At 44.0% G+C, this 25941-nt stretch overlaps 1 protein-coding gene across 2 annotated transcripts in view; it reads right to left on the bottom strand.

Moving 5' to 3' along the window:
• The window catches only part of epha3 (eph receptor A3), a 274879-nt gene that overhangs the window by 29413 nt on the left and 219525 nt on the right, over positions 1–25941 (bottom strand). Inside the window, exons 7-13 of one of the 2 annotated variants that reach the window (XM_070893735.1) lie at positions 24423–24585; positions 23962–24064; positions 22264–22331; positions 15064–15189; positions 14194–14379; positions 9638–9699; positions 9336–9545 (exon numbers count right to left, since the gene is read on the bottom strand). In XM_070893735.1, coding sequence (XP_070749836.1) covers positions 9336–9545; positions 9638–9699; positions 14194–14379; positions 15064–15189; positions 22264–22331; positions 23962–24064; positions 24423–24585 — 918 coding nt within the window. The remainder of the gene's footprint in view (positions 1–9335; positions 9546–9637; positions 9700–14193; positions 14380–15063; positions 15190–22263; positions 22332–23961; positions 24065–24422; positions 24586–25941) is intronic. The other variant, XM_070893737.1, reaches the window with a different exon arrangement.

Raw genomic sequence — 25941 nt, 5'->3', positions numbered from 1 at the left:
AGAATGTTGTCCCCTCGGCGCCCCCCTGCTCCCGTACCCGTCCAACCAACGCATCTGCCTTCATTCCCCCCAATGAGGCACCGCCTGAGGAGCTCCTCGGCGAGGCACCATGGAGCGAGCAGGGGAAGGGGTGGAGGTGGGGAGAAGAAGGAGAGGGGGAAAGGAAAGTGAGTTGCATGTGCGCAGGTGATGGCTGTGTTATATCTCCATTTTGGTGCATGCAATTTGTTGCTGGACATGTTGAACATGTGATTTATGTCAATGGTGGAAAAAGTGGGGTGTGGGCCCAGGTTGGATGTTATTGGCTGTGATACTTATGATTTCAGACCAATGTTGGTATTAAACTTTTGTTATTGAATGTAACCTTGTTGCGCATTGTCTCAGATAGCTGGACCGTTACACACTGGTGATTTCTTACCAAGAAAGGGTTAAATACAACTTAACATCAATCAACGTAAACTTTAAGTGGCACCAAGGTGATGGGCACCATTGATGTCTGAGCTACACACACACAGCAGTGTTTCAGTGTTGACACTCACATCTGTGCTCTCAGTCAAATCTTTCCGATATCAGCTCCTCACGCAAGAGTAGGATTTAACAAATGCCAGCCACACCGCTGGCATTCGTTCTGGTTAGTTCCACTTTTTGAGCGAGCGGTATTGTGGGCAATATGTATGCGAGTTGGTGAAATTAAAGATGGGCGATCTCCATGGCCGCTAGTTTGGGTAAATATGCTCCTTCCGACAAAAAACAGTGGGCGGGCATTAATATTGAATCTCGGCATCAATTCCGTGCGGAAAGTAATGCTGAGCGATATTATGGGCATTGAATTCGCCCATTCTGCTGATTCCACCCAAAAAAAAGTGGGCAGGTGGTGATATTTTTTCCTGGCGTTAAGCCCATTGGGAAAATAACGCTCGGCGATAAGTCTCCTAAAAATGCCTGGCAGTTTCCATTTTGTACTAGAATGGGCGATATATGGGCGTTGTACATCAGTTCAGCGGTAAAATGGGTGTTAAGTGGGCATTAAGCATGCAAAAAAAATGGAGGTTCTAGCCCCAGGTCTTTCTGAAATGTCCTGATTTTACAAATTAGTCAACCTAAGCGAAGGACCAAAGCCAGAAGTACTGCAAACTCAGGCTGAGAACAAGATTCTTTTGTCTGCTGTTTTAATGGAGGTGTTTAGCCCATTTACTTTTTAAGCAGGTTAGTACCTTCATTAAGATAGCAGGTAGAGGGTGTTCCTGCGGCATGCTGACACTAATATCTCACGCAACTCGATTTCAATCCCAGAAAGAAACTGAAGGTCAGCTGGATCGGAAAGGGATGATCAGGTGATATCAAAGTTGGGCTTTAAAACCTGTAGATTGTTGGAGGTAGGGGGAGGTAAGGAGTTTCACAGATTCGTAGTCCTGGGAAAGAATGAGTTTGTGTAATTAAATCCTGCTGGAGCAAACACCACAGCCCAGTGCTTGTGCAGAGAATCCACTGCCAGCTCTCGATTGCAGAGGATAAAACCACTCTTCGCCGAGAAAAACACAGCTGGATGTTAAACTGACTAAATTAATTTGAATATTTTACAGATCTGTCACCTATTTATTTCTCCCTACTGAAGCAGTTTATGTCTTTATATTATTGCTCCTCAAAGGATTTCAGCATATTTTAAACGGAACCACTATTTTACATACTAATTAGATGCAAGGCAATATTCAAATCAGAATGTTATAATCAGCAGCTTGCGTCGCTTGTTATTGTTTTAACCCTTAGATTGCAGGTCCAAAGGAATGATCTGTTCATTGGGTCGAATATTTTTTGAAGCAATTAGTTTGCACATTATTAGGCTAAAACAGACAGTATAGTAAGGGATGTGATCAAGTGCCAGGAGTAGATTTATTACTGTAACCTTAGCCCTGAGCTCCAAAAATAAATCCTTCCAACAATTTCAATAGAGGTTAATTAAAGAAACAGAGCACTTCTTCAGCATTTCCTGGTTTCCTTTCCCCCCAATCTTATTTGTTATTATTTTAACTTTGTCCTTTTTCTTCCTAATTGAACCTATTTTTCTAGCTCCCCCCCTCCCCCTCCACCACCACCCCCCCCCCCCCCCCGCCCTTCCCCTCCTAAATCATAACATATAGCCCAAAATTTGTAATTTCTTAAAAGCAGGAGAAAAGCATGTTTCTCCGAAGCAGTGATGATATGGCAAGAAAATCACAGGGCAGCACAGCTCATAAACATACGATCTGCGAAAATGGGATTTCATTAGCAGCAACAAAGAAGCAGCTTCGGATCACGCACATCTGCAATAACGATCCTTTAACGCTTCTCAAGCAACTAATGAGGCTCCTAACCACAATAAATGTCAGAAACCTCAATAATCCAGCTGTGAAGTATGGATAGGCGGAGACCGTGTCTGACCAGTAACGAAGTGAAGAAAAAAAAAGCACAATTTAGTGGCAAGGTCTTGTGAGTGCTAGCAAGCACAATAATGGATTGATCCAAATATATTTTTGGTGGAAGAGGACAGCCCCTTCGCATACAAAGAAGGCAGGGAGCATGGCAGTTCATCGCAGGAATGGTCAACACCATCTCACCACTTTGGCAGGGGGTCTGGATGAAAGTACGTGACTTAAAGTTGGTGCGGCAGAAATATGACTTTATTTTTGGAGCGTAGGACATGCATGTACGAGAGGTAGCAGCTGTTGTGAAAGATATATTGGAAAAAATTCTGCACTGCTACAGTGATATGCTAGCATGGATGTGGTAAGTTAAGTGTTGGGAATGGAAATAGCAGAGTTATGCTAGTTACATTATGGATGGCAGAGAGAATGTACTGCACAAAGCAATTTCCATGGACCAAATCACAGTGCCTCAATCTCCATTACTCTTATGTTTCAAAGCAAAAATGTTAAGTATAACAGCGTGAATCCCCAGACATTAAAACACTTTAGAGTTTAGAAGTGATTGGGACTGTGGGGTTTGAATAAGAGGGTAGAGCTCGTGGTATGTACTATGTTAACTATATATTCTAAGATTTGTACAATATGTTACATCAAAATGCACACACTGATTATGAACAAGCACAAAAATACACATAAATGAACAATACCTAAATGATCAAGCATGGTTATAATGTAACAAAACAAACACAACTGATGGACAACCAGCCTCCATAACACCAACCATCCCCATCCATACTTCAAGCTGTGAGCAAATCAGAAACACAAACTATAGGATATCAAGATAGTGATATTGATAATGAACCGCAGGGTGAGGTCAGGAACACTAGTGAGGAAGGAGTAATAGTAGGGATAAGTTGACAATGGCTAGTTCATACAGACTGGGAGATCCAACCTGCTGGGTGCACCTACAGGTTTGCATGGGCTGCTTTTAACTGGCAGCTCATATAAAAGTAGCGTCTTATTCACCAATCACTGACATCCTTACACTCATTATTGGAGGCTACCCTAGATAGTGTGGAGAGTTTAACATCCAGATATCTATGGCCACTTCAGAGTGCGTGCCAGGTGAGCCTGCCCCTCCTCATGCACCGTTCCTCCGCAATGCCCATGTAACTATTATTGGTCTTGTGCATCCTATGCCCTTTGTGCCACCAAATCGACCTTTCCTCCACCAGCTCAACTGCAACTGGCCACTACACCATGCTCTCAAACAGAAAACTCTATTGTACTATTCAATTCTCTGGTGATATTAGGAAAGTTACTTCCCTGTGACTCTGACATAACTTCAGGTCTGACATGGGAGTAAAAAGCTTACATTTTGATATGAACTCTACAGCTATAGAATAACTAACAAACTCATCATTAATAACTTTTAATTACGCTTTTAATAAGTTAACTTGTCCTTTCTTTTTCACTTTTTCCCAGCCTTAATCCTTTTGTTAAGGGGCAGAAATGCTGACAGCAACATTAAACAGAATGAACATTGAGCATTGCATTCTCCAACATTCCACCACTCTTTGCTCTGGACTTTTTTTAGTTGGATTGGAGAACACAGAAATGTTCCATCCTTATTTACATGCCTGTTGTCTTCTTTCATCTGGCTCCCACTTTCCATTTGGGAATTGGGAACACCTTGCAACAAAAAAACTAGGTTTCAAGTGCTTAAAACCTGCTCTGAAAGATTTTTTCACAGCTAATCAAAAGCTCAAAAGTCCAAAGATTGATCTGATGAAGTCGATAATGTGATCAGCTCAATCTTAAAGTGCAAAAATCCATCAAAAATCCATCAAGAAGGAATGTTGACAGATGAGTAAACTCATTAGTAGCCAGACCATAATTACACCCAGGCAAGTAAATTTGTATGTGGTCAGGGTTAAGCTGATTTGGGAGAGAAAAATGACTTTAGAATGACATTAGCTCAAGAGAAAGAAATAATAAGGCGTCAACACTACAGAAATAAATCAAAGCGCTAATTATTACTATCACCTTCATCAGCACAAACTATATTCCAGATGTCATCCTAATTCTATTTAGATTTTTTTTTTGTTTCACTATAACTTTGTTTTGTACATTAATAGGTTGAAATTTGCTGTCAAATACTAGTAATGAAATTCCATTGACCACTGTTTAATAAATAGGTTAGCATCTTTATTAAATAGCAAGAATAAGAGATCCTATTGGAATTAAAGGGGGCAAAATTGGGTGCCTTTGTGCCTCCTGTTAGCATCCCCAAGGGATATGAACGGGGCGCAAATGGGTTTGCGACCGGGAGCGGTGCTGACATCAACTCCCGCTATATTCGACAGGAGTGTTGCGGTGGTGCTATGGAGTTATGCCCCGATCTCCTTCGCCCAGAGATTGTGACGTCATCGCGTGCGCATTGCCCCGGTAGTGCCCCAGACCCGAAGTTGACTTCTGCCCCCTGGAGCAGCACTGGGCGAAACCGGCAGCTGCAGGAGGCGTGCATCGGGCGGCCGGCCACTTCCGGAGCGAAGCTTAAAGGTGAGGTGGCCAAGGCAAGTAAAAGAAAAAAGGACCTTTTTTATTGCAGTTTTTTGCTTGAGTGCTGGGTTGATTGTGGCGGCTACTTTTTATTTTGCAGAGCCTGTAGCGATAACCCTTCCCTTTAAGGGAGGGAAGGAGCCTTTGAATACGGCAGCGCTGCACGGCCAGTGTGCAGCGCTGCTGAAGTCACCGACCCGCGTGCTGCTGAATGCGCTCCAAGAAGGAAGTGGAGCTTTTGATTTAGTGCTCCACTTACTGCTTAGAAAGCAAATTACAAATTTTTTAAAAGTTTGAAATCGTTAGCATCAAGCGCTAGCTTTTCAAACTTATAAACATTATCGCCCCAAACGGGGCAATAGTGAATTTCTCCCCCAAAGAATTTGTTACCAATATCACATAGAGGGGTTCAACTCCTGACTGGCTTTGCACAAAGGTACAGCTAGAGGCAACGATAATGAAGACAGACGGCTCGAAAATGTGATCTTGGTAGCCGCTAAGAACCCTTGGAGGTGTTGTGTTTGTGATACTATTGATTCCTTGCTGTGGTCTATGTCCAAATGGAGTTGTGATTGGTTAAGTGTCTGATCAGCTAGTGTTTAAATTACAGGGTGGAACAGGGTGCATTACTCTAGCTTATCCAGAAGCTTTGGTCTTTCAGTTTGCATTTTACAGCAGTGTGAGGTTATTTTATTAGAAAATCAGCCGCAGCAAATAAGATAACAGTGGACTCTGAATCTCGCCTACGTATGCATCTTCTACAATAGTTTCCATTGATGCTAAACAATCTGCATTGTTTTGGGGGCTTCTATATATTATGAGAACATCCAAATGACAGCAATATCTATTGGTCTCCTGACAGTTCTCTTTGTTTCTATGTGTAATTCTGACAGGGTTATACTCCATAAACTTCATATGGGGGAGTGATAGCAAAAGAAAATATCAGAAGGCCTCTTTTAAATCAGACATGCATGCTGCAGTTACACAGCAACATAATGGCTTGCTATAGAATTAATATAATAATTTTTATTATACTGGCTTATTTAATATTGCAAACTAGCAGGTGGCAACCTCAGGACATTTCTTCTCTAGGTAGATGAATGGTTGGTTATGCCTGTTTTCATTTAGATTCTTTGCACTAATCGGGAATTATGCTTTAAGCCATTGATCCAACATTGGGATCTGACCAAGCACAACATAGTCAAGCGCCAAGAGACGGCGACAAGTTGTAAAACTGAGTGAGATGATACTGGTGTTTTACACAAAGCCAATTGACAAATCTTGCATCCTGAACTGTATTATGTGCTGAATCTTATAGATACAGGCAACAAAATGGCTGTGCTAAATTCTCAGGATGATAGTGCTCGACACCTTGTATAAATGTGTGACAAATTCTATGCGGCATCTTATCCAAAAGCCTGCATAATGATCTTAAAGAGACTGCATTATCTTGCAAAACTTTCCTGCAAGACAAAAACTCCTCTGGGGGAAGGTTACATCTGTGCGCTAGGTCTTTAAGATTTTGCTACATCAAATTCTCAGAGGAATTTTCCTCAAGTGGGGTCAAGTTGGATGCATCCAGTCTGCAGTATTTTTTGTAATAATAATGATTGTGAACTGTTTCAAATTTGGGATTTGAAAAAAAAGCTCCATCTGCAGTCCTTCTCATTCTACCATATGGGGACTGTGGATGGAGCAATGAGACGAGGATGTTAATTACTGCTGGTAATTTAGTGGCTTAACGTGTTTACATGACATTCTTTTGTTATTTTGACCAGTCTATTTTAAATGGGTTAATGCTTCCACTCAAATAGCGAACAAAAGGAATGTCACATGAACACACTGAGTGTTAGTGTCCTAACACGCACCAAGTCCTGCTCACCCATCATCCCTGTGCTCGCTGACCTACATTGGCTTCCAGTCAAGCAACGCCTCGATTTCAAAATTCTCATCCTTATTTTCAAATCCCTCCATGGCCTCGCCCCTCCCTATCTCTGTAATCTCCTCCAGCCCCCCGAGACGTCTGCGCTCCTCTAATTGTGCCCTCCTGAGCATCCCTGATTGTAATCACTCAACCATTGGTGGCTGTGCCTTCTTTGCCTAGACCGGAGGCTTTGGAACTCCCTGCCTAAACCTCTCCATTTCTCTACCTCTCTTTCCTCCTTTAAGATTTACTTTTTTGACCAAGCTTTTGGTCACCTGCACTAATTTCTACTTATGCAGCTCGGTGTCAAATCTTTCTCTCATAATACTCCGTGAAGTGCCTTGGGACATTTCACTACGTTAAAGGAGTTATATGAATACAAGTTGTTGCTGTTGTTGTAGTGGGCTAATAATACTGTAAACTGGAATTTCTAGGATTTTATGATTAAATATTCCAGCCATAAAACTGTAATTTCACAAAAGGTGGTGGAGAATTCCAAACTTTTAGTGTGCTTTCTGAGTACTGCAGAACCAGCACTAATAATGTTAAGATGAATGATTTAGATAATAGTGTATAAGCAGGTGTATACGTGCCATGGGGTTAGCACACCAGAGATAGCAAAGCAAAGCAATGTTCATTAGCTTGAGATCTGATGAAAGAGCTATTTTACTTTTTTCACCCAGATAATTGCCGAACAGCTGTATAAGCAAGTGGAGTTAATGCAGTCCAGGTGATTTTCTCAGGTTGACGTTCGTGCTCCTGAGCCTTCCCATGGCTAACACAAGAGGCTAATTGGTGGTGCATCATGTTAACTGTGTGTGGGCTTGAGGTGAAGCATCAAGAGACAATTTTATTGTTAGTTTCTGGTGAAAGTGGAGGAAATAATTAATGGGTTTATATCTGTGCGGATTGAAAATGTTCACAAAGGAATTAATTGCTTTGAAAGTTGTAATCCATGCTGACCCATGCACACCGGGATATACAGGAAACAGGAAAGTTATAAAAGATCACCTTTGTGCTTTTAGTGAATATATGCTGTAAAAACGATTACCTCTTGAACAGTTGAATTTCAAATAATAAAGAACTCGTCTAACAATAATGTATATTCGTATAAGGGAATCAAATGGGCCTAGTACAGCAGAGTTCAATCCCATAATATGAATTCTGATATGTACTGTATAATATAGGATTATATAGGATATATAGGATAGCCTGTTATCGTGCAGCAAACATGTGCCATATATGCCGGAGATGATCATTGATTGGAATAGAGAGGTACACCATTTATATACCTAGCCAAGATCTTACCAAATTAATAGTAGTTCCTCCATTACTAATACAGCACACGTCTTTTGATTGATAAATGTAAGTGAAGTGCCAGCTCAATAGTGCAGTGCACCACCGAGCCTGCAAATGGTGCAAGGCAAATCAAGAAACAGAGCTGGGTAATGCCAGGTTTGGGTTTTAAAAGCCTGGAAGTTGTAAAAGAAAGGAAAGACTGAGGAGTTCAGGAGTTCAACAGTGTTGAGTTGCCAAGCATATAATCTCGGCTGGCACTTCAGTGCAGTAGTGAGAGAATGCTGCACTGTCGGAGGTGCCGTCTTTCAGATGAGACGTTAAACCAACCAAGGATGTAAAAGATCCCATGGCACTATTCAAAGAAGAGCAAGGGAGTCCTTTCTGGTGTCCTGGCCGACATTTATCCCTCAACCAACATCTAAAACAGATGACCTGGTCATTGATTTCATTGCTGTTTGTGGGAGCCTGCTGTGTGCAAATTGGCTACCATGTTCCCGACATTACAACAATGCTTACTCTTCAAAAATACTTCATTGGCTGTAAATTGCTTTGGGACGACCCAAGGCCATTAAAGCCGCTATATAAATACAAGTCTATTTTTCATTTTTTTTCTCTGAGTAGTAGGTTCTGCAATGAGTCTTGATTTGAACCATGTGATGCAGGGAGCAGGATGGGACTGGAATGTATTTGCAGCTTCGGAGAAACAACAGAAGAAAGCGCAGGAAGAACTGGCCATAATGGTATCAATAAAGTGCAAGTGACAGGAGAGGTTACAATATATATATAAATATAAATATATATGTATATATAAATAAATATATATATATACATATATATATATTATATATATATATAGAGAGAGAGATATATATGTTGGGGCTAGAGGTGAGAGGCATTGCAGAAGGAAGACAAGCTTTTTTATACTTGATCTCACGTATCAGTTGTGCTTTTATGACTGGCCTGTAATCTAACCACCTTACAGCACATCTGCACAGGTCAAAAATACAACCATAAAGGGCCACATCACTGGAGTGAACCGTCAGCTTCTACCCACTGTATGTCTTGATTATTCATCGCAGTTATAAAATATTGTACATAACAAGAGACGCGATTGATGGCATGATCTCAGCAGAAGGACGGTTTCTTACCCGCGTTGTGTACGCAGCTTCAGGGTCATCTTCAAGGACCCTGGAGAGTCCAAAGTCCGACACTTTGCACACCAAGTTGCTGTTGACAAGGATATTGCGAGCAGCCAGGTCCCGATGTACATAGCCCATGTCGGACAGGTACTTCATGCCTGAAGCTATCCCCCGAAGCATGCCGACAAGCTGGATGACTGTGAACTGGGCATCATGTTTCTGAAAGAGAATGGGTGAAGTGTCCCGTCTAAAGCCAACAAACAGGATGTCTATTTGAATTGCTGCACCTGGTCAATCATCGGTATGCTTACCCTGAGAAAACTGTCCAAGGAACCGTTTTCCATGTATTCTGTAACAATCATGACAGGTTTACCTAAAGAAAAAAGGAAAAGTCACAATTGCAAGCATAAGGTAACATGCTAAAAATTGGAATTGAAAAGCATTATCCTGTTTAAGCTCTGTGTTGATGGTAGAATGGCTGTTACTGTGGTTCTAACAATAACGCAAACTAATCAAGTGTGTTTTGTCTTTTTCAGGTCTGTTATCTTTGAAGTGCCAAAGATTGGAGCTCTGGGCTCACATCCCCTGACTATCTGGGAGTATTGGTCTGTGCTCAACCCTCAGTGCTGTGGCTCCCTCACACCACACTGAAGGATGAACACAGATCAATACTCCTATACGTCAGATATGATTTTATTTGAATTTGGTAGTGGGTGGGGGGGGGGGGAGCTGGGGGAGGGCAGCGGGAGTGGGGAGGACTACCATGCAAAATGAAGCACACTGTTTCAAATTTTTCCACGTCTGAATTCTGAGGGCAGAGTTTCCTGGCATTGTTGAATTGCTTGGGTGCAGTGACTATAGGAAAATCAGACAGGATCAGCACATGCGCCTAATAGAGCTTGTCCTTATTTTCCAACCTTTAATGGAATTGGATGGAAAAATGAGGAAGACTCCCTTCAAAGGTGTGTGCTCCTCCCCAACCAATTTTCCTGTATTTGCTGCGCTCAGGTGATTCAATAGCCCCAGGAGCTGGAACAGGAAAATCCTACCCGAGTTTCTTTTTTGTCATCTTGGTATTAATGAGCTGCAAAATACCATCTCAATCTTCAAATATGTAGTTTGAAATCCACAAGTGTAATGTTCCCCATGTTCCCACTTGGTATTTTTCTCCATATATGCCAATTTACTTTATACAGGCATAAGTAACACATTCTTAACACGCCCTGAAAGGGGGAGGGGGTGAAAGAACAAAAGGGAAGGTCTGTGATAGGGTGGAAGACAGGAGAGATTAGAGAGACAAAAGGGATGATGGGCCGAATTCAAATGGTAATGCCAGGAGTCAGAAAAACATTAGTCAAGATAAGGTATGAATAGTGGAATACTGACCAGCTGCCATTAAAGACAAGGAGAAAAAAAGAAAGAATGAAACAGACTCTGGGGGGGCGGGGGGGCTGAGATTTCCAGCATTTTCTGTTTTTATTCCAGATTGCAGCATCCACAGTATTTTGCTTTTGTACTGCCCCAGTAGACCCATCGTTTCAGCCTGTTCTTTCCCCACAGAACTTATTTCTTCCTATCTCGACTCTATTTTTTTCTCCCCTTGTCCACTCTCTTCCCACCTACATCCACAACTCCTCCGACGCCCTTGGTCACTTTAAATTTCCAGTTTCCCGGCCCCAACCGTCTCCTTTTCACCATGGATGTTTAATCCCTCTACACTTCCATTTCCCACCATGGTGGCCTAAGGGCACTCCGCTTCTTCCTCGAGCAGAGACCCAACCAGTTCCCATCCACCACCGCTCTCCTTCGCCTGGCTGAACTTGTTCTCACATTGAACAACTTCTCCTTTAACTCCACTCACTTCCTCCAAATTAAAGGTGTTGCTATGGGAACCCGCATGGGTCCTAGCTATGCCTGCCTTTTTGTGGGATGTGTGGGACATTCTTTGTTCCAGTCCTACTCGGGTCCCCTCTCTCACACCTCTTTCCGGTACATTGATGACTGTATTGTTGCTGTTTTCTGCTCTCGCCCTGAACTTGAAAATTTCATTCACTTTGCATCCAATTTCCACACTTCCCTCACCTTCATGTGGTCCATCTCCGAGTCTTCCCTTCCCTTCCTCGACTTCTCCATCTCCATCTCTGGGGATAGGCTTTCGACCAGTATCCACTATAAGCCCACTGACTCCCACAGCTACCTGGACTACACTTCCTCCCACCCCACATTCTATAAGGACTCCATTCCATTCTCCCAGTTTCTCCGTCGCATCTGCTCTGACGATGCCACCTTTCGTGCATCTGACATGTCTTCATTTTTCCTCAACTGAGGATTCCCCTCCGCCGTGGTTAACATGGCCTTCACACCTCTGCTCTCACCCCTTCCCCTCCCTCTCAGAACCATGACAGGGTTCTCTTGTCTTCACCATTCAACGAATCATCCTTCGCCATTCCCGCCACCTCCAGCGTCATCCCACCACCAATCACATCTTCCCCTCCCCTCCACTCAGCATTCTGAAGGGACTGCTCCCTTCGTGACACCCTGGTCCATTCCGCAGTCACCCCCAGCACCCCTCCCCTTCCCACGGCACCTTTCCGTGCAAGCGCAGGAGATGCAACACCTGCCCTTTTACCTCCCCCCTTCCCACTATCCAGGGTCCCAAATACTCCTTCCAAGTGAAACAGCAATTTACTTGTACTTCTTTTAATTTAGTGTACTATATTCGCTGCTCACGGTGTGCTCTCCTCTAAACTGAGGAGACCAAGCATAGATTGGGTGACCGCTTTGCGGAGCACCTCTGTTCAGACCGCAAGTGTGACCCTGAGCTTCCGGTCGCCTGTCACTTTAATTTTCCACTCCATTCCCACTCTGACCTCTCTCTCCTACACTGTTCCAACGAAGGTCAAAGCAAGCTCGAGGAGCAACACCTCATTCTTTCGTTTAGGCACTTTACAGCCTTCTGGATTCAACATCGAGTTCAACAATTTCAGAGCGTAGCCGCTGCCAATGTTTGTCTCCCTTACTGCACCCGCCCCCCCCCCCATCCCTTCCCCCTCCCCTCAGAGCCTGTTTCTTTCTTTCTTTTTTTTTCCTTGTCTCTATTGGCAGCTGGTCATTATCCCACCATTCACACCCTATCTTGACATGTTTTCCTAACTCCTGTCATTACACTGTTCCAACGAAGCTCAACGCTGACGATACAAAGATGGGAGGAAAAGCAATGTTGTGAGGAGGACACAAAAAATCTGCAAAAGGACATAGACAGGCTAAGTGAGTGGGCAAAAATTTGGCAGATGGAGTATAATGTTGGAAAGTGTGAGGTCATGCACTTTGGCAGAAAGAAATCAAAGTGCAAGTTATTATTTAATTGGAGAAAGATTGCAAAGTGCTGCAGTACAGTGGGACCTGGGGGCTACTTGTGCATGAAACACAAAAGGTTAGTATGCAGGTACAGCAAGTGATCAGGAAGGTAAATGGAATGTTGGCCTTTATTGCAAAGGGGATGGAGTATAAAAGCAGGGAAGTCTTGCTACAGCTATACAAGGTATTGGTGAGGCCACACCTGGAATACTGAGTGCAGTTCTGGTTTCTATATTTACGAAAGGATATACTTGCATTGGAGGCAGTTCAGAGAAGGTTCACTAGGTTTATTCCAGAGATGAGGGGGTTGACTTATGAGGAAAGGTTGAGTAGGTTGGGCTTCTACTCATTGGAATTCAGAAGAATGAGAGGTGATCTTATCGAAATGTATAAGATTATGAGGGGGTTTGAGAAGGTGGTTGCAGAGAGGATGTTTCCACTGATGGGGGAGACTAGAACTAGAGGACATGATCTTAGTATAAAACAGAGATGAGGAGAAATTTCTCCTCTCAGAGGATTGTAAATCTGTGGAATTCGCTGCCTCAGAGAGCTGTAGAAGCTGGGACATTGAATAAATTTAAGACAGAAATAGACAGTTTCTTAAATGATAAGAGGATAAGGGATTATGGGGAGCGGGCGGGGAATTGGAGCTGAGTCCATGATCGGATCAGCCATGATCTTATTGAATGGCGGAGCAGGCTCGAGGAGGCCGTATGGCCTACTCCTGTTCCTATTTCTTATGTTCTTATGTTCTTATTACCATTTGAATTTGGGCCATCATCCCTTTTGTCTCTCTAATCTCTTCTGTCTTCTACCATATCGCAGACCTTCCCTTTTGTTCTTTCTTCCCCTTCCCCTTTCAGTGCTTGTTAAGAATCTATTCTTGCCGAACACTCTTCAGTTCTGATGAAGGGTCATTGACCCGAAATGTTAACTCTGCTTTCTCTCCACAGATGCTGCCTGACCCGCTGAGATTTCCAGCATTTTCTGTTTTTATACCAGATTCCACCATTCACAGTATTTTGCTTTTGGTTTTGAATAGTAATTGAGTTGAATTGAATTGGATGTTTGACATGGTCTGCACCTGTTGACACTAGACTTGTGCTGGCAAACATGGTGAATATGGAACAGCTAAGGAAAGATGAACTTGCAAATAAAAACCCTACACTGGAGAATGTAGAAATGTGCAGAAGGGGAGGTAACACTTGCAAAACAAATCCCAGGTACGTTTGTAGAAGAAGAACAAGAGATCAGTTTCCGAGGTCTGAGAAGACATCCCTTTGTTTTAAACCTAATCACATTGGCAGTTGTAAAAACAGATCAGTTAGGTATGTGGACAGTACCAATAGTATACCGTGGTTTGTATATCGCATATCAAGTGGCAGGTTTATATTAAAGGTTCTGTCATCCTCCATTCCATATTCCAACTTTTATTTAGAAACCAAAGGGAAGTTAATTTGCTCACTTGAACATATATGGAGAATATCAATAAAAATGCTGGTTATATTACTTTTTGTGACAACTCCTTCCAGATGAATGATATTTGGATGGTCAAACTGTCCCATGATGCTCGCTTCACTCAGGAAATCCCGCCTTTGTTTTTCAGTATAACCAACTTTAAGAGTTTTGATGGCTACCGAGATCTCCTTTTTGGAGGGCAGCTTCAGACGCCCACTGCACACTTCTCCAAATTCTCCTGTAGTACAAAAAACAATGATTCTGTCTGTAGTTTCAAAATAAGTTCTACATCCCATCCATTTTGCATCACGCGTAATTACTCAAGTCAAAAATTAGTCACGGATCCTCAGATTATGGTTGTGTTTGGAAATAAATATTTTGATCCAGTTTTAAAATTTAACGTGACCAATAATTCAATCTTCGGCGCTTGATGGCACTCCTGCAAAGGTGGCACCTAAGGTCCAGTGTGGCTAGCCAGTGTAAATGGAGGAAGGATCCTGCACACAAGCAGTGCCCACATTTTATGAGGTCCTCAACTTCGATTCAAATTAGGGGCTGCTCCATAATGCAGCTGGAATGCCTCAGCAGTGGCCACTGAACAAGAGGTCATCGTTAAAAATCAAATCTGTCCCCTGTGCCGAGTGATTTATGTTCTCTCACCTCATGCCTGGCACAGAATAGGCAAGCAGATATCCACTGGTTGTTGGCACCCAAAATGCCAGTCTTGGTGCTAAAAATGCATTCGGAGCAATAAGCCCCGAGTGCCCGAGAATGATGTAAATGAGCTGAACTCTCAATGTCCCTGCAGGTCCTCTATTTTGTGTGCAGATCAATGTCGTGTCTGGACAGCATTGGAGTAACCTTCAATTACCTTGTATCAGTAATCTGCAGTCATGTAATAATCATATGTAGAATTTAGTACCTGCACCAACAACTTTATCAATAGATATGGAGGAAGAATCTAGTTCCTTGGCAAACTCATGGACAGCTTGGCTGGGGTCCTCATATGTGTGTGGGTCCACATATGTTCGTAGACCTGGAAGTTTAACTGTTAACACAAAAGTTGAGAAATATCACACACACCCATGACATTAACACGACTTAACAATATTCCCAACACTATGGCTTCCACAGATAATCACTGTGGAGAGAACAGATACAAGAGATGTTGACAACTAATCCAGCTGCCACAAAATTTCAGGTTCAGTGGTGTTACTGAATTAAAAAATGTGATTTGTAGTTCCCAGTTTTTTTTCTCCTCCTTTTCTACTTCTCCATTCTCCACCAAGTGAAAGTTTGGCTGCCAAGCGGCATCTGGATCTCGGTCAATATCGCTCTCTAACCAATCCATCCAAGATATATAAGAGCAGGCTGGGATGACTCACTCATCCTCCATCTATAATCATAAGATGGTTCATGTTGGACTCAATTTAGAGATTTAAATAAAAGTTCAATTGATGTAAAAACCTCCCTAGTGGCACACCACCCTCGCCCATTTCTTCTTCCTCCTTCTCAATCAAGGATTCAGACTGATTCTCCTGTTTTTTGTTCTGAAGGGTTCCCCTCTCTGAATAGCATATTTATCAAAGAACTGCAGACCTGGATCATTTTTGACACCTTGTTCGGGCTATAGAGCAGTAACCCCCCTGATCAGAATCTCTGCTTCAGTATGCCAGTTGTATGTTCTGCCAGAATTTGATGGAGGCATGAGCTTCAGTGTATTTCTGCTTAGGGAATTTGTCAACAGGGTCGACAGTTAGCACTCCACGGGATGGTCTTGGTTCTATTGCAACTAACCAACCAGTCTGCCTGCTCCTTCAAATAATGCCGGTGTGGTGGACAACTGCAGCATGAAGACATTGTGACTGCTGCCCAGACATTAGGTTGATCCATAATGTTCGAGGTCAGCACAATGAGGAAAGACTAGAGAAACCTGGGCATTTTAGCTTTGACAGCAGGTGTGTGAGAGATAATTTTATAGAGGTCTATAAAATAGTAAATGGTATGGGAAAGGCTCATTTGGAAAATCACTAAATTGCAGTGGTTGGACATGGGGTACACGTTCAAAGTAGTTCAAGGCAAAGGCAAGGATTGATTATCAGGAAGTTTATCACACAATATATGGCATGGACTCCCAGGTAAGGTAGTGGGGGCGGGGTTTGCTTGGGGGTGAGGGGGGTGGAGGTGCTGCTGCCTGACCTGGAATAATTTAAGGATCAATCAGATGCCATAATGGTGTACCTGTTCTGGATGGATAAACTAAGATAGGCTTAATAGCTATCCTCATGCATAATTATGATGTGTTTGCTTTGCATTATTCTGTTCTTGGGTCCAACTTATACTGATGGAATGAAAGCTTTGTCCATTGATGCACACCCCAGACCTTGATGACTATCTTTGCACTATTAATGAGGCCTTGTATTTCTGCAAAGACTGCTCATTCTTTTACTGTGGTCTCCTTTCCATGGAGAAAATGATAAGCGTGTTTCCCAGATAAACAAGTCTTCCGTTTCTATGCATTAGTGGACCGAAGACTGACTAATGCAACATGTGTCGCTAATGGTGGCCTGGAATGATGCAGTTGTATAAATATTCAAAGCAGTGATTACCCGCTCAGCAATGGACAGTGCTTTCTTTGTGGTAGATATTGTCTCGAGGTTGGGATTGAAGACTGCATAACTCTTGTGACTGCCTCCCTCACAAGGCCTATACAGCAAAGGCAAATCTCTTCAGACATCCACAGGGAGGGTATATCCAAGTCTGAAGACTTGAGCCCTGATTTCAACCTAATCAACCTAAAGAAGCAGGCTCGGGCCGGACGCTCATTTTACAACCCCGGTGCTACCCCAAGTGTTTCGCTCTATTGACTTGGAAAGGAAAATTGGGTGGGGTTTATTGTGTTCTTAACACAGATGAGGCTGCACACAGGGAGGTTAAAGTAACAGTGACCTCAGTCTTTATTAAGACACTCCAGAGTGAGGAACAGGCCTTAGGGGCCGGCTTATATACAGTGACTTCAGGGGATGCGCTCCCTGGTGGCGGAACATGGGAGTGCATGCTTTACAGACACACAACATCACTCCCTCCCAAAGTCAAAGTGAAAACTATTTACAAGGTGAGACGGTTGGGAGCCTTTCTTTCCCTGGTGGACCGCCTCGGTACAAATGTCTGTTCTGGTGTGTTGGCTGTGCCCTCGCTGGGCTACCGTGTTGTTGGCCCTGCAGGGCTGCTGGGTGAGCCTGGCCTTGCTGGACTGTTGGGCGTGATGGGTTCGATTTCCTGGTCCAGGGTGGTGTCGTTGATCCTTTGGGTGTGTGTTGTGGGCTCGAAAAAGGTGCTGTCTGCTGTGGGTTCAGGGCAGTCTGTGAACCACATCCTCGTTTGGTCCAGGTGCTTTCTGCAAATTTGTCCATTGTCTAGTTTGACTATAAACACCCTACTCCCTTCTTTAGCTACCACCGTGCCCGCGATCCACTTGGGACCATGTCCATAGTTTAGCACATACACAGGGTCATTCAGATCAATTTCCCGTGACACGACCATCGTTTACATTTTGTTGCTGCTGCCTGCTCTCTACCTGATCATGCAGGTTGAGGTGAACCAGTGAGAGTCTGGTTTTAAGTGTCCTTTTCATGAGTAGCTCAGCCGGGGGCACCCCTGTGAGCGAGCGGGGTCTCGTGCGGTAGCTGAGCAGTACTCGGGACAGGCGGGTTTGGAGTGAGCCTTCTGTGACTCGTTTGAGGCTTTGTTTGATTGTTTGTACTGCCCGCTTTGCCTGCCCATTGGAGGCTGGTTCAAACAGGGCCAAGGTGACATGTTTGATCCCATTGTGGGTCATGAATTCTTTAAATTCGGCACTGGTGAAACATGGCCCGTTGTCACTGACCAGTATGTCAGGCAGGTCGTGGGTGGCAAACATGGCCCTCAGTCTTTCAATGCTGGCGGTGGCGGTGCTTCCCGACATTATTTCACATTCAATCCATTTTGAAAAAGCATCCACCACTACCAGGAACATTTTACCGAGAAACGGGCCCGCATAGTTGACATGGATCCTCGACCATGGTCTGGAAGGCCAGGACCACAAACTTAGTGGTGCCTCTCTTGGCGCGTTGTTCAGCTGAGCACACACTCTGCATTGACGTACACAGGACTCTAACTCAGAGTCGACACCGGGCCACCACACGTGGGATCTGGCTATCGCTTTCATCATTACTATACCCGGGTGTGTACTGTGGAGATCCGAGATGAACGTCTCCCTGCCCTTTTTGGGTAGCACGACGCGGTTACCTCACAACAGGCAGTCTGCCTGAATGGACAGCTCATCCTTTTGCCACTGGAACAGCTTGATTAGCTCTTGCATTTCAACAGGGATGCTGGCCCAGCTCCCATGCAGTACACAGTTTTTTTTACTCGGGACCGCAGTGGATCTTGGCTGGTCCAAGTCCTAATTTGGCGGGCCGTGACAGGTGATTTATCATTTTCAAATGCTTCCATGACCATCAACAAGTCTGCGGGCTGCGCCACCATCAAAAAGTTTGCAGGCTGCGCCATTTCCACCCCCGTGGTGGGCAATGGTAGCCGACTGAGAGCATCCGCACAGTTCTCGGTGTCTGGCCTGTGGCGGATGGTATAGTTATACACTGATGCATTTTCTTTACCCTGAACACACACGCTAATGCCTCGTTCTCAATCATGCTGTAGGCCCTCTCGGTCTTAGACAAGCTCCTGGAGGCATAGGCGACAGGTTGCAACTTCACCGCAACGTTAGCTTGTTGTAATACACACCCGACTCCATACGACGACGCATCACATGCTAGCACAAGTCTTTTACATGGGTTATAAAATACAAGCAGCTTGTTGGAGAATAAAATGCTTCTGGCTTTCTCAAAAGCAATTACCTGTTTTTTTTCCCCATACCCAGTTCTCAACTTTACGCAATAAGAAATGTAGGAGCTCTAAGAGGATGCTTAACCCCAGTAGGAAGTTACCAAAATAGTTGAGGAGTCCCAGGAACGACCGCAGCTCCATGACGTTCTGTGGTCTGGCCGCGTTCCTGATAGCCTCTGTCTTCGCGTCTGTGGGCCGAGTACCATCCACCGCGATCTTTCTCCCCATAAACTCCGCTTCTGTTGCCATGAAGACGCATTTTGACCTCTTTAGCCACAGCCCTATGCGATCCAGTCGCTGAAGGATCTCCTCCAGGTTTTGTAGGTGCTCAATGGTGTCCCTACCTATGACCAATATGTCGTCCTGAAAAACCACCGTGTGTGGTACCGACTTGAGTAGGCTCTCCATGTTTCCCTGGAAGATCGGTGCAGCCGACTGAATCCCAAACGGGCATCTGTTGTAGATGAACAGTCCCTTGTGCATGATGATGCAGGTGAGGCCCTTCGAAGACTCCTCCAGCTACTGCGTCATGTAGGCCGAAGTCAGGTCGAGCTTGGTGAATGTCTTGCCTCCTGCCAGTGTCGCAAATAGGTCGTCTGCCTTAGGTAGCAGGTATTGGTCCTGTAGCGAGAAACGATTAATAGTTACTTTATAATCGCCGCAAATCGTGACCGTGCCATCACTTTTGAGTACTGGAACAATCGGGCTGGCCCACTCACTGAATTCCACTGGGGAGATGATGCCCTCGTGTTGCAGCCTGTCCAGCTCAATTTCCACTCTCTCCCTCATCATGTGAGGTACCGCTCGCGCCTTGTGGTGAATGGGTCATGCCTCTGGGACCAAGTGGATCCGCACCTTCGCCCTGGAAAAGTTTCCAATGCTTGGCTCAAAAAGGGAAGGAAATTTGTTAAAAACCTGGGTACATGAGGCCTCATCGACATGTGATAGCGCTCGGATGTCATCCCAGTTCCAGCGGATTTTGTCCAGCCAGCTCCTTCCAAGCAGTGTGGGGCCATCGCACGGGACAATCCAGAGTGGCAGTTCATGCACCGTGCCCTCGTAGGTGACCTTGACCATGACGCTGCCCAGGACAGTGATAAGCTCTTTGGTGTACATTCTCAGTTTCGTGTGGATAGGGCTCAGGGCTGGTCTGAGTGCCTTGTTGCACCACAGTCTCTCAAACATCTTTTTACCCATGATGGATTGGCTAGCACCAGTGTCCAGTTCCATGGCTACGGGTAAACCATTCAATTTTACATTTAGCATTATAGGTGGACATTTCGTCGAAAATGTGTGCACCCCGTGTACTTCAGCATCTGCCTCCTCTCTCTGAGGCTCGAAAGTGCTTTGATCCACCATGGACCGATCTTCCTCTGCCATGTGGTGGTTAGCAGGTTTTGCAGAGCTTGCAGCTCGTCTGCAAGCTCGTTGGAGGTGCCCCATTGTTCCACAGCTCTTGCAAACATACCCTTTGAAGCGGCATGAATAGGCTGAATAGAAGCCTCCACAACGCCAACAATTTGTGAATTGCTTTGCATTCATCCTTTGTTGCGGACTCTGAGTCATCTGGGTCACCTGAGGCCTGCTGGCAGTTGCAGACTCGTGGTTTCTGCCCTATACATTTCTGCTCGCATACACAGTTCCAGTTAATTTATGAACATTGCCAGCACTTGTGTGCTGAGAGATTTGTTTGGTGTTATCACTAGTGGACATAAACGCCTGTGCTATCGCAATGGCCTTACTGAGGGTCGGTGTCTCTACAGTCAAAAGTTTTCGTAGGATAGTCTCGTGGCCAATGCCCAGTACAAAAAAGTCTCTGAGCATTTGCTCCAGGTAGCCATCAAACTCACATTGTCCTGCAAGTCGCCTTAGTTCAGCGACATAGCTCGCTACTTCCTGACCTTCAGATCGCTGGCACGTGTAGAACCGATACCTCGCCATCAGTACGCACTCCCTCAGGTTAAGATGCTCCCGAACCAGTGTACACAGCTCCTCATACGACTTATCTGTGGGTTTCACCAGAGCCAGAAGATTCTTCATGAGGCTGTAGGTCGGTGCCTCGCAGACCATGAGGAGGACCACTCTCCTTTTTGCAGCGCTTCCTTCTCCGTCAGCTCGTTGACTACAAAGTACTGGTCTAGCCGTTCGACATAGGCTTCCCAGTCCTCACCCTCCGAGAACTTCTCCAGGATGCCCACAGTTTGATGCATCTTTGCGTTGGATTTGTATACTCGTCGCCAGTTATTGTGTTCCTAACACAGATGAGACTGCACACAGGGAGGTTAAAGTAACAGTGACATCAGTCTTTAATAAGACACTCCAGAGTGAGGAACAGGCCTTGGGGGCCGGTTTATATACAGTGTTCCCAAGGGATGCTGGGATCCCTTGAGACTGCAGGGGATGCACTCCCTGGTGGCGGAACATGGAAGTGCATGCTTTACAGATACACAACAGGGTAGGTGTGTAAAACTGGCATCAGACCTCACCCTACCTTGTATCTGCCAGGTGGATTAGGTTAAACCCCTTGGTTCCTGGGGCGAGACCAAGTGGACCCAAGCTGACCATGTTACAAGCAAACCTGCCTTTGTTCCCTCTGCCTAAACTCCTCTTCCTCTTCCAAATCCATCGGGAGATGCAATTGAATTCCAAAGCTGAGCATAGTTAATTACTGCCTGCAACAGTTCTGTAGTGGAGGTCTATCCAAAAGAAGTCTTTTGCAAACAACAGAAGAAAATAATGCTTCAAGATAATTGAGAAACTGCCGTGTGAAAAGTCCCCCAAAAATTCGAACTGACACTGGAGTAGTGTGGGTGCGCTCTCGGAGCACACCAGCTCCCTCATATCACTGCCCGAAAATAAAATGAAATGCTGTTCTCAATGAGCCCTGAAACAAATATTCTGAACATAATTATTGTACATGATTGGAATTATTGTACACTCATCGTATTAGTGCATGGATGCTTAGCATGTTTGCATGACATTCCTTTCAAAGAAAAAAAAGAGCTTTTATTTATATAGCTCCTTTTGCATCCTCAGGATATCGTAAAACATTTTACAGCCAATTAAATGCTTTTGAAGTGTTGTCACTGTTGCAATGTAAGCAAATGCAGCAACCAATCTGTGCACAGCAAGGTCCCAGAAGCAGCAATGAGATAAATGAGATGCTGCCTGACCTGCTGAGTATTTTCAGCATTTCTTGTCGTTAATTGCAAAGTGTTTGCAGTTCAATACTTACTGTGACCATTTGGGTAATATATTCTTTTGTCATCAGAAATGTGCTTTGATTTGTTATACCCACAGAATCTGCACAAAAAAAAACAAAATCAAACACTCTTAATAATCAAGCATTGCAATATTTAACTGCACTGAAAGATTATTTTACTTTCATAAATGTCAACTATTTTATTAACAAGGTGTTCCTTTTACAGAAGTGCAAAAAGCTCGGTGCACTCCAAATTGTCAACGTAATTCCAAGTGTTTTCACAATTGTTCTTGAAACTCTCCTCTTGGTTTATCTCATTACTTCTGGTGATTATTACCCCATGAATCTATATATCTGCAACAAGATCTAACTGTGATTGATTGTAGGTCTAAGGCAACATGTTTTGATTTTATTAGTGAGCTAAGATAAAGTCAGGAAGTAATACTAGACCTTTGCACTGCATTACTTATACTACTCTTCTTTTATTTAATGTTTCACGGATGTTTCTTATCCCTCTGGCTGTGCTCACTTATTTAACACATCTGGGTTAACACATATTGGGCTAAAAATCAATGGGACCAATATCCCAGCGTAAATGCTTGGATGTTCCCACCGGCGATCTTTGCTCTTTATTCAAATATTGCAAGTGGTGCCCACACCACTGGAAGCTCATTTATGTCCTCTCCTCCCCCCACAACATGTGACAGAGGCTGCCCACTCCCTCCATGGGGGAGGGGCTGGGGTGCTCAAATGCGGGGAACAATAGCTGGAAGTATCACACAAGTTTGCCCCTTGGCTCCCTTTGTAAGGAATCTGAGAAAAGGCACAGTAGAAAAATATTTGTTTGGAGAATCCAGGCCAGAACCCAGAACTCCGACTTTGACTCCCAAGTGGGTTCCATTTGTGCCCCCGCTGTAGCTGGTATACCTCCTTTCACTGGGCACGGTGCTGCTTGTGCCAGGCCAGGACCGAGAAAACTCAAGTTCTAAGCCACAAAACCGATGATATGGGTGACTTTGTTTGAGGCAGATGGAAGTTAGCTTACTATGCTAACTTGGTTAAGTTGGGTAATGCTTATTGGTCAGAAGGTTGTGGGTTCAAGCTCCACTCCAGGGACTTGAGCACACAATCTAGGTTGACATTTCAGTGCAGTACTGAGCGAGCGATGCACTGCCAGAGGTTCTATGCTTTGTATGAGATGTTAAACCAAGGCTCTGTTTAGATGGAGGTATAAGATCCCATGGTACTATCTGAAGAAGAGTAGATAGTTCTGCTAATGTCCTGGCCAACATTCGTCCCTCTCGGTATTCTCCTGGATCTCACGGTCCCGAGGTCCAGACAGTTTGTTGTCGACCTCAGCTCCCGCCCACATGACACCTGCTCCGAGTTAAAATCAAAAATCGGGGTACAGGAATTGGAAGATCAGTCAATCTGATAATCACTCGCCATAATTCACAGTGAAGATGAAGTAATCACCAATGCAATTTATTAATATAGTATAAATACTAATAAACTGAGTTTGGTATTGTAATGCAATACTAATGTAACTATTCCAATAAATAAAGTATATCAATTTTTGTGGTTAATTAATCTGTTGGTATTGTACAAAGAACCATGATCCTTCAATTTCAAAGGAAACTATTTAAGCAGTAAGAAATTACCTCTCACAGATACACAGTAAAATTACATGAGAAATGGTAGTTTTAAGAGAGACCATAGCGTGTGACTGACCTGCCGATTATGATGTACATCACCACTGTGAGGAGGACGATGGCTACGGCTGCTGATATGGCAATCATGACAACCTGGCTATTCTCACCGGCGATGGAGAAGGCTGAAAGCAAAAGAAAAAAACCTTGTTCTTGGGATGGCATTTAGGCAAATCAGAAACAACGCAAATTCATTGTTACCATGGAGAGCAGCTAGCTGGGACAAATGACAAGGTATTAAGGGGTTCAAACGATATCATAAAGTGTGACAGCATAAACCATTAGCGGAACACTGTGCACAGCAATGTAAGCATTCCCTAAACTCATATGTTTCCAAGTACTCAGTCATTCTCTCTGCTGGTCCAGTAACTTCCCCAAAACTGATGTTAACCATATGGGTCTGCAGTTACCTGGCTTCTCGCTCCTTCCCTTCTTAAATAATGGAGTGCTTTTATAAGTTCAGTAAAACTCATTTTCACTTACAGTCAGGACTGGTCTCAAATTCAAACTTGCGGCTGCTGCCACCGTATCCAGCCGCGGTGCGGGCCCTAATCTGGAACAGGTAGGTGGTTTCAGCTTTCAGCCCATTGATGGTGACATTGGTGCCCTTTGACCTCATGATAGTATAACTGGTCTCCTGCTCCTGCTTTAAGGCAAACAAAAAAAGCACATCATTCATTACGATTCAGTTCTTCCTTTAAAGCTTATTCCTGTTTTGAGACTCGAGTGCTTTCATCATCAAAAGTTAGACTTCATGTTTAAATTTGGATTTTTCTCCCCCTCTCATTTTTTTTCCACTTGCTCCTCCATTCCCAAAGAAAATGTTTCATACTGGACTGTGGCTCCACATGTGGTGGTGGCACCTCCAATGCTTTGGTCACATGGCTATTCTTCATGCATCAGCATTAGACACGTAAATGTTAAAAATAGCAACTTGAACTTACAACATAGAAAAACACCCCAAAGCACTTCACAAAGGTGTAATCAAAAAATGGATGGTGAGCCAAAGAAGGTGACAGAAAGCTTGGTCAAAGAGATGGATTTTCAGGAGAGTCTTAAAGGAGAAGAAGCCAGAGAGGTGGAGGAGTTCAGGGAAGGTTTAGGGAGGGGCACTTTGATCTGACCTGATCTGTCTTCACCCAATGCCACACGTGTGCATTTTAGCAGATAAACAATGATCAGGAGCTGGATATCTGGATGAATGTTCCTCTTCAAGGCCTTGGGGACACTGAGGCTGAATGCAGTGCCCCTATTGTCAGATTGCCTGAGCTATAAGATGTTTGGAAAATCTAACAAGCTTTGAGGTTAGTCAAAATGCAATGAGATACCGTGATGGAAAAGTCAGTACATGAGGGAAATGAGCTTTGATATGCTGAATAACATTTGTTTTTGTTCTTGACTTTATGGCCACCCTTTCAAAAGAAAGGTGTTATTGTCCTGAGGTGGTACAGAGACCAACAACTAAGGTGATTACTCGCATAAGGAGTATGGTGAAGAGAGTGTAAGGAAATTGAGCTTCTTCTTCAACAAGAAGAGTCTTTGAATTGAGCTAAATGAAATTGAGTAAATTACAGCAGTGTAGAGTCCTACAATACAAAAGTGGCTACACTTTCAAAGGTGCTTTACTGGCTGTAAAGTACTTTGGGAATCCCTGAGGACATGACAGGCGCTATAGAAATGCAAGTCTTTTTTTTAGATAAGGCTAAGTGAAGAGCTTACATCACCACAGGCACGATGAGCCAGGTGGTCTTATTCTTTGCAGTAATTTCTATGATTCTAAAAGTTTGCAGGCAAATGTAGGACGTTGAAAAGCTTTAGAACGGCCCATTGTTGATAGTGCAATTCCCCAGTTCAGAGTCAAGGATGATAGATACTAGAGGCTATATTCAATCAGGGGCTGTGAAAAAATAAGGACATTTTCCTGTTGCCAAGTCTAGGCTGGTCAGGGGCCTTATTTGAATCATGTAGCTTCCTTAGCCAAAACAGTATTCCATTCCCTCGG

Source organism: Pristiophorus japonicus, chromosome 11 (genome assembly GCF_044704955.1).
Source record: "Pristiophorus japonicus isolate sPriJap1 chromosome 11, sPriJap1.hap1, whole genome shotgun sequence".
In the NCBI taxonomy this organism is placed as follows: Eukaryota; Metazoa; Chordata; class Chondrichthyes; family Pristiophoridae; genus Pristiophorus; species Pristiophorus japonicus.
This window is presented reverse-complemented; position numbering and strand designations above follow the sequence as displayed.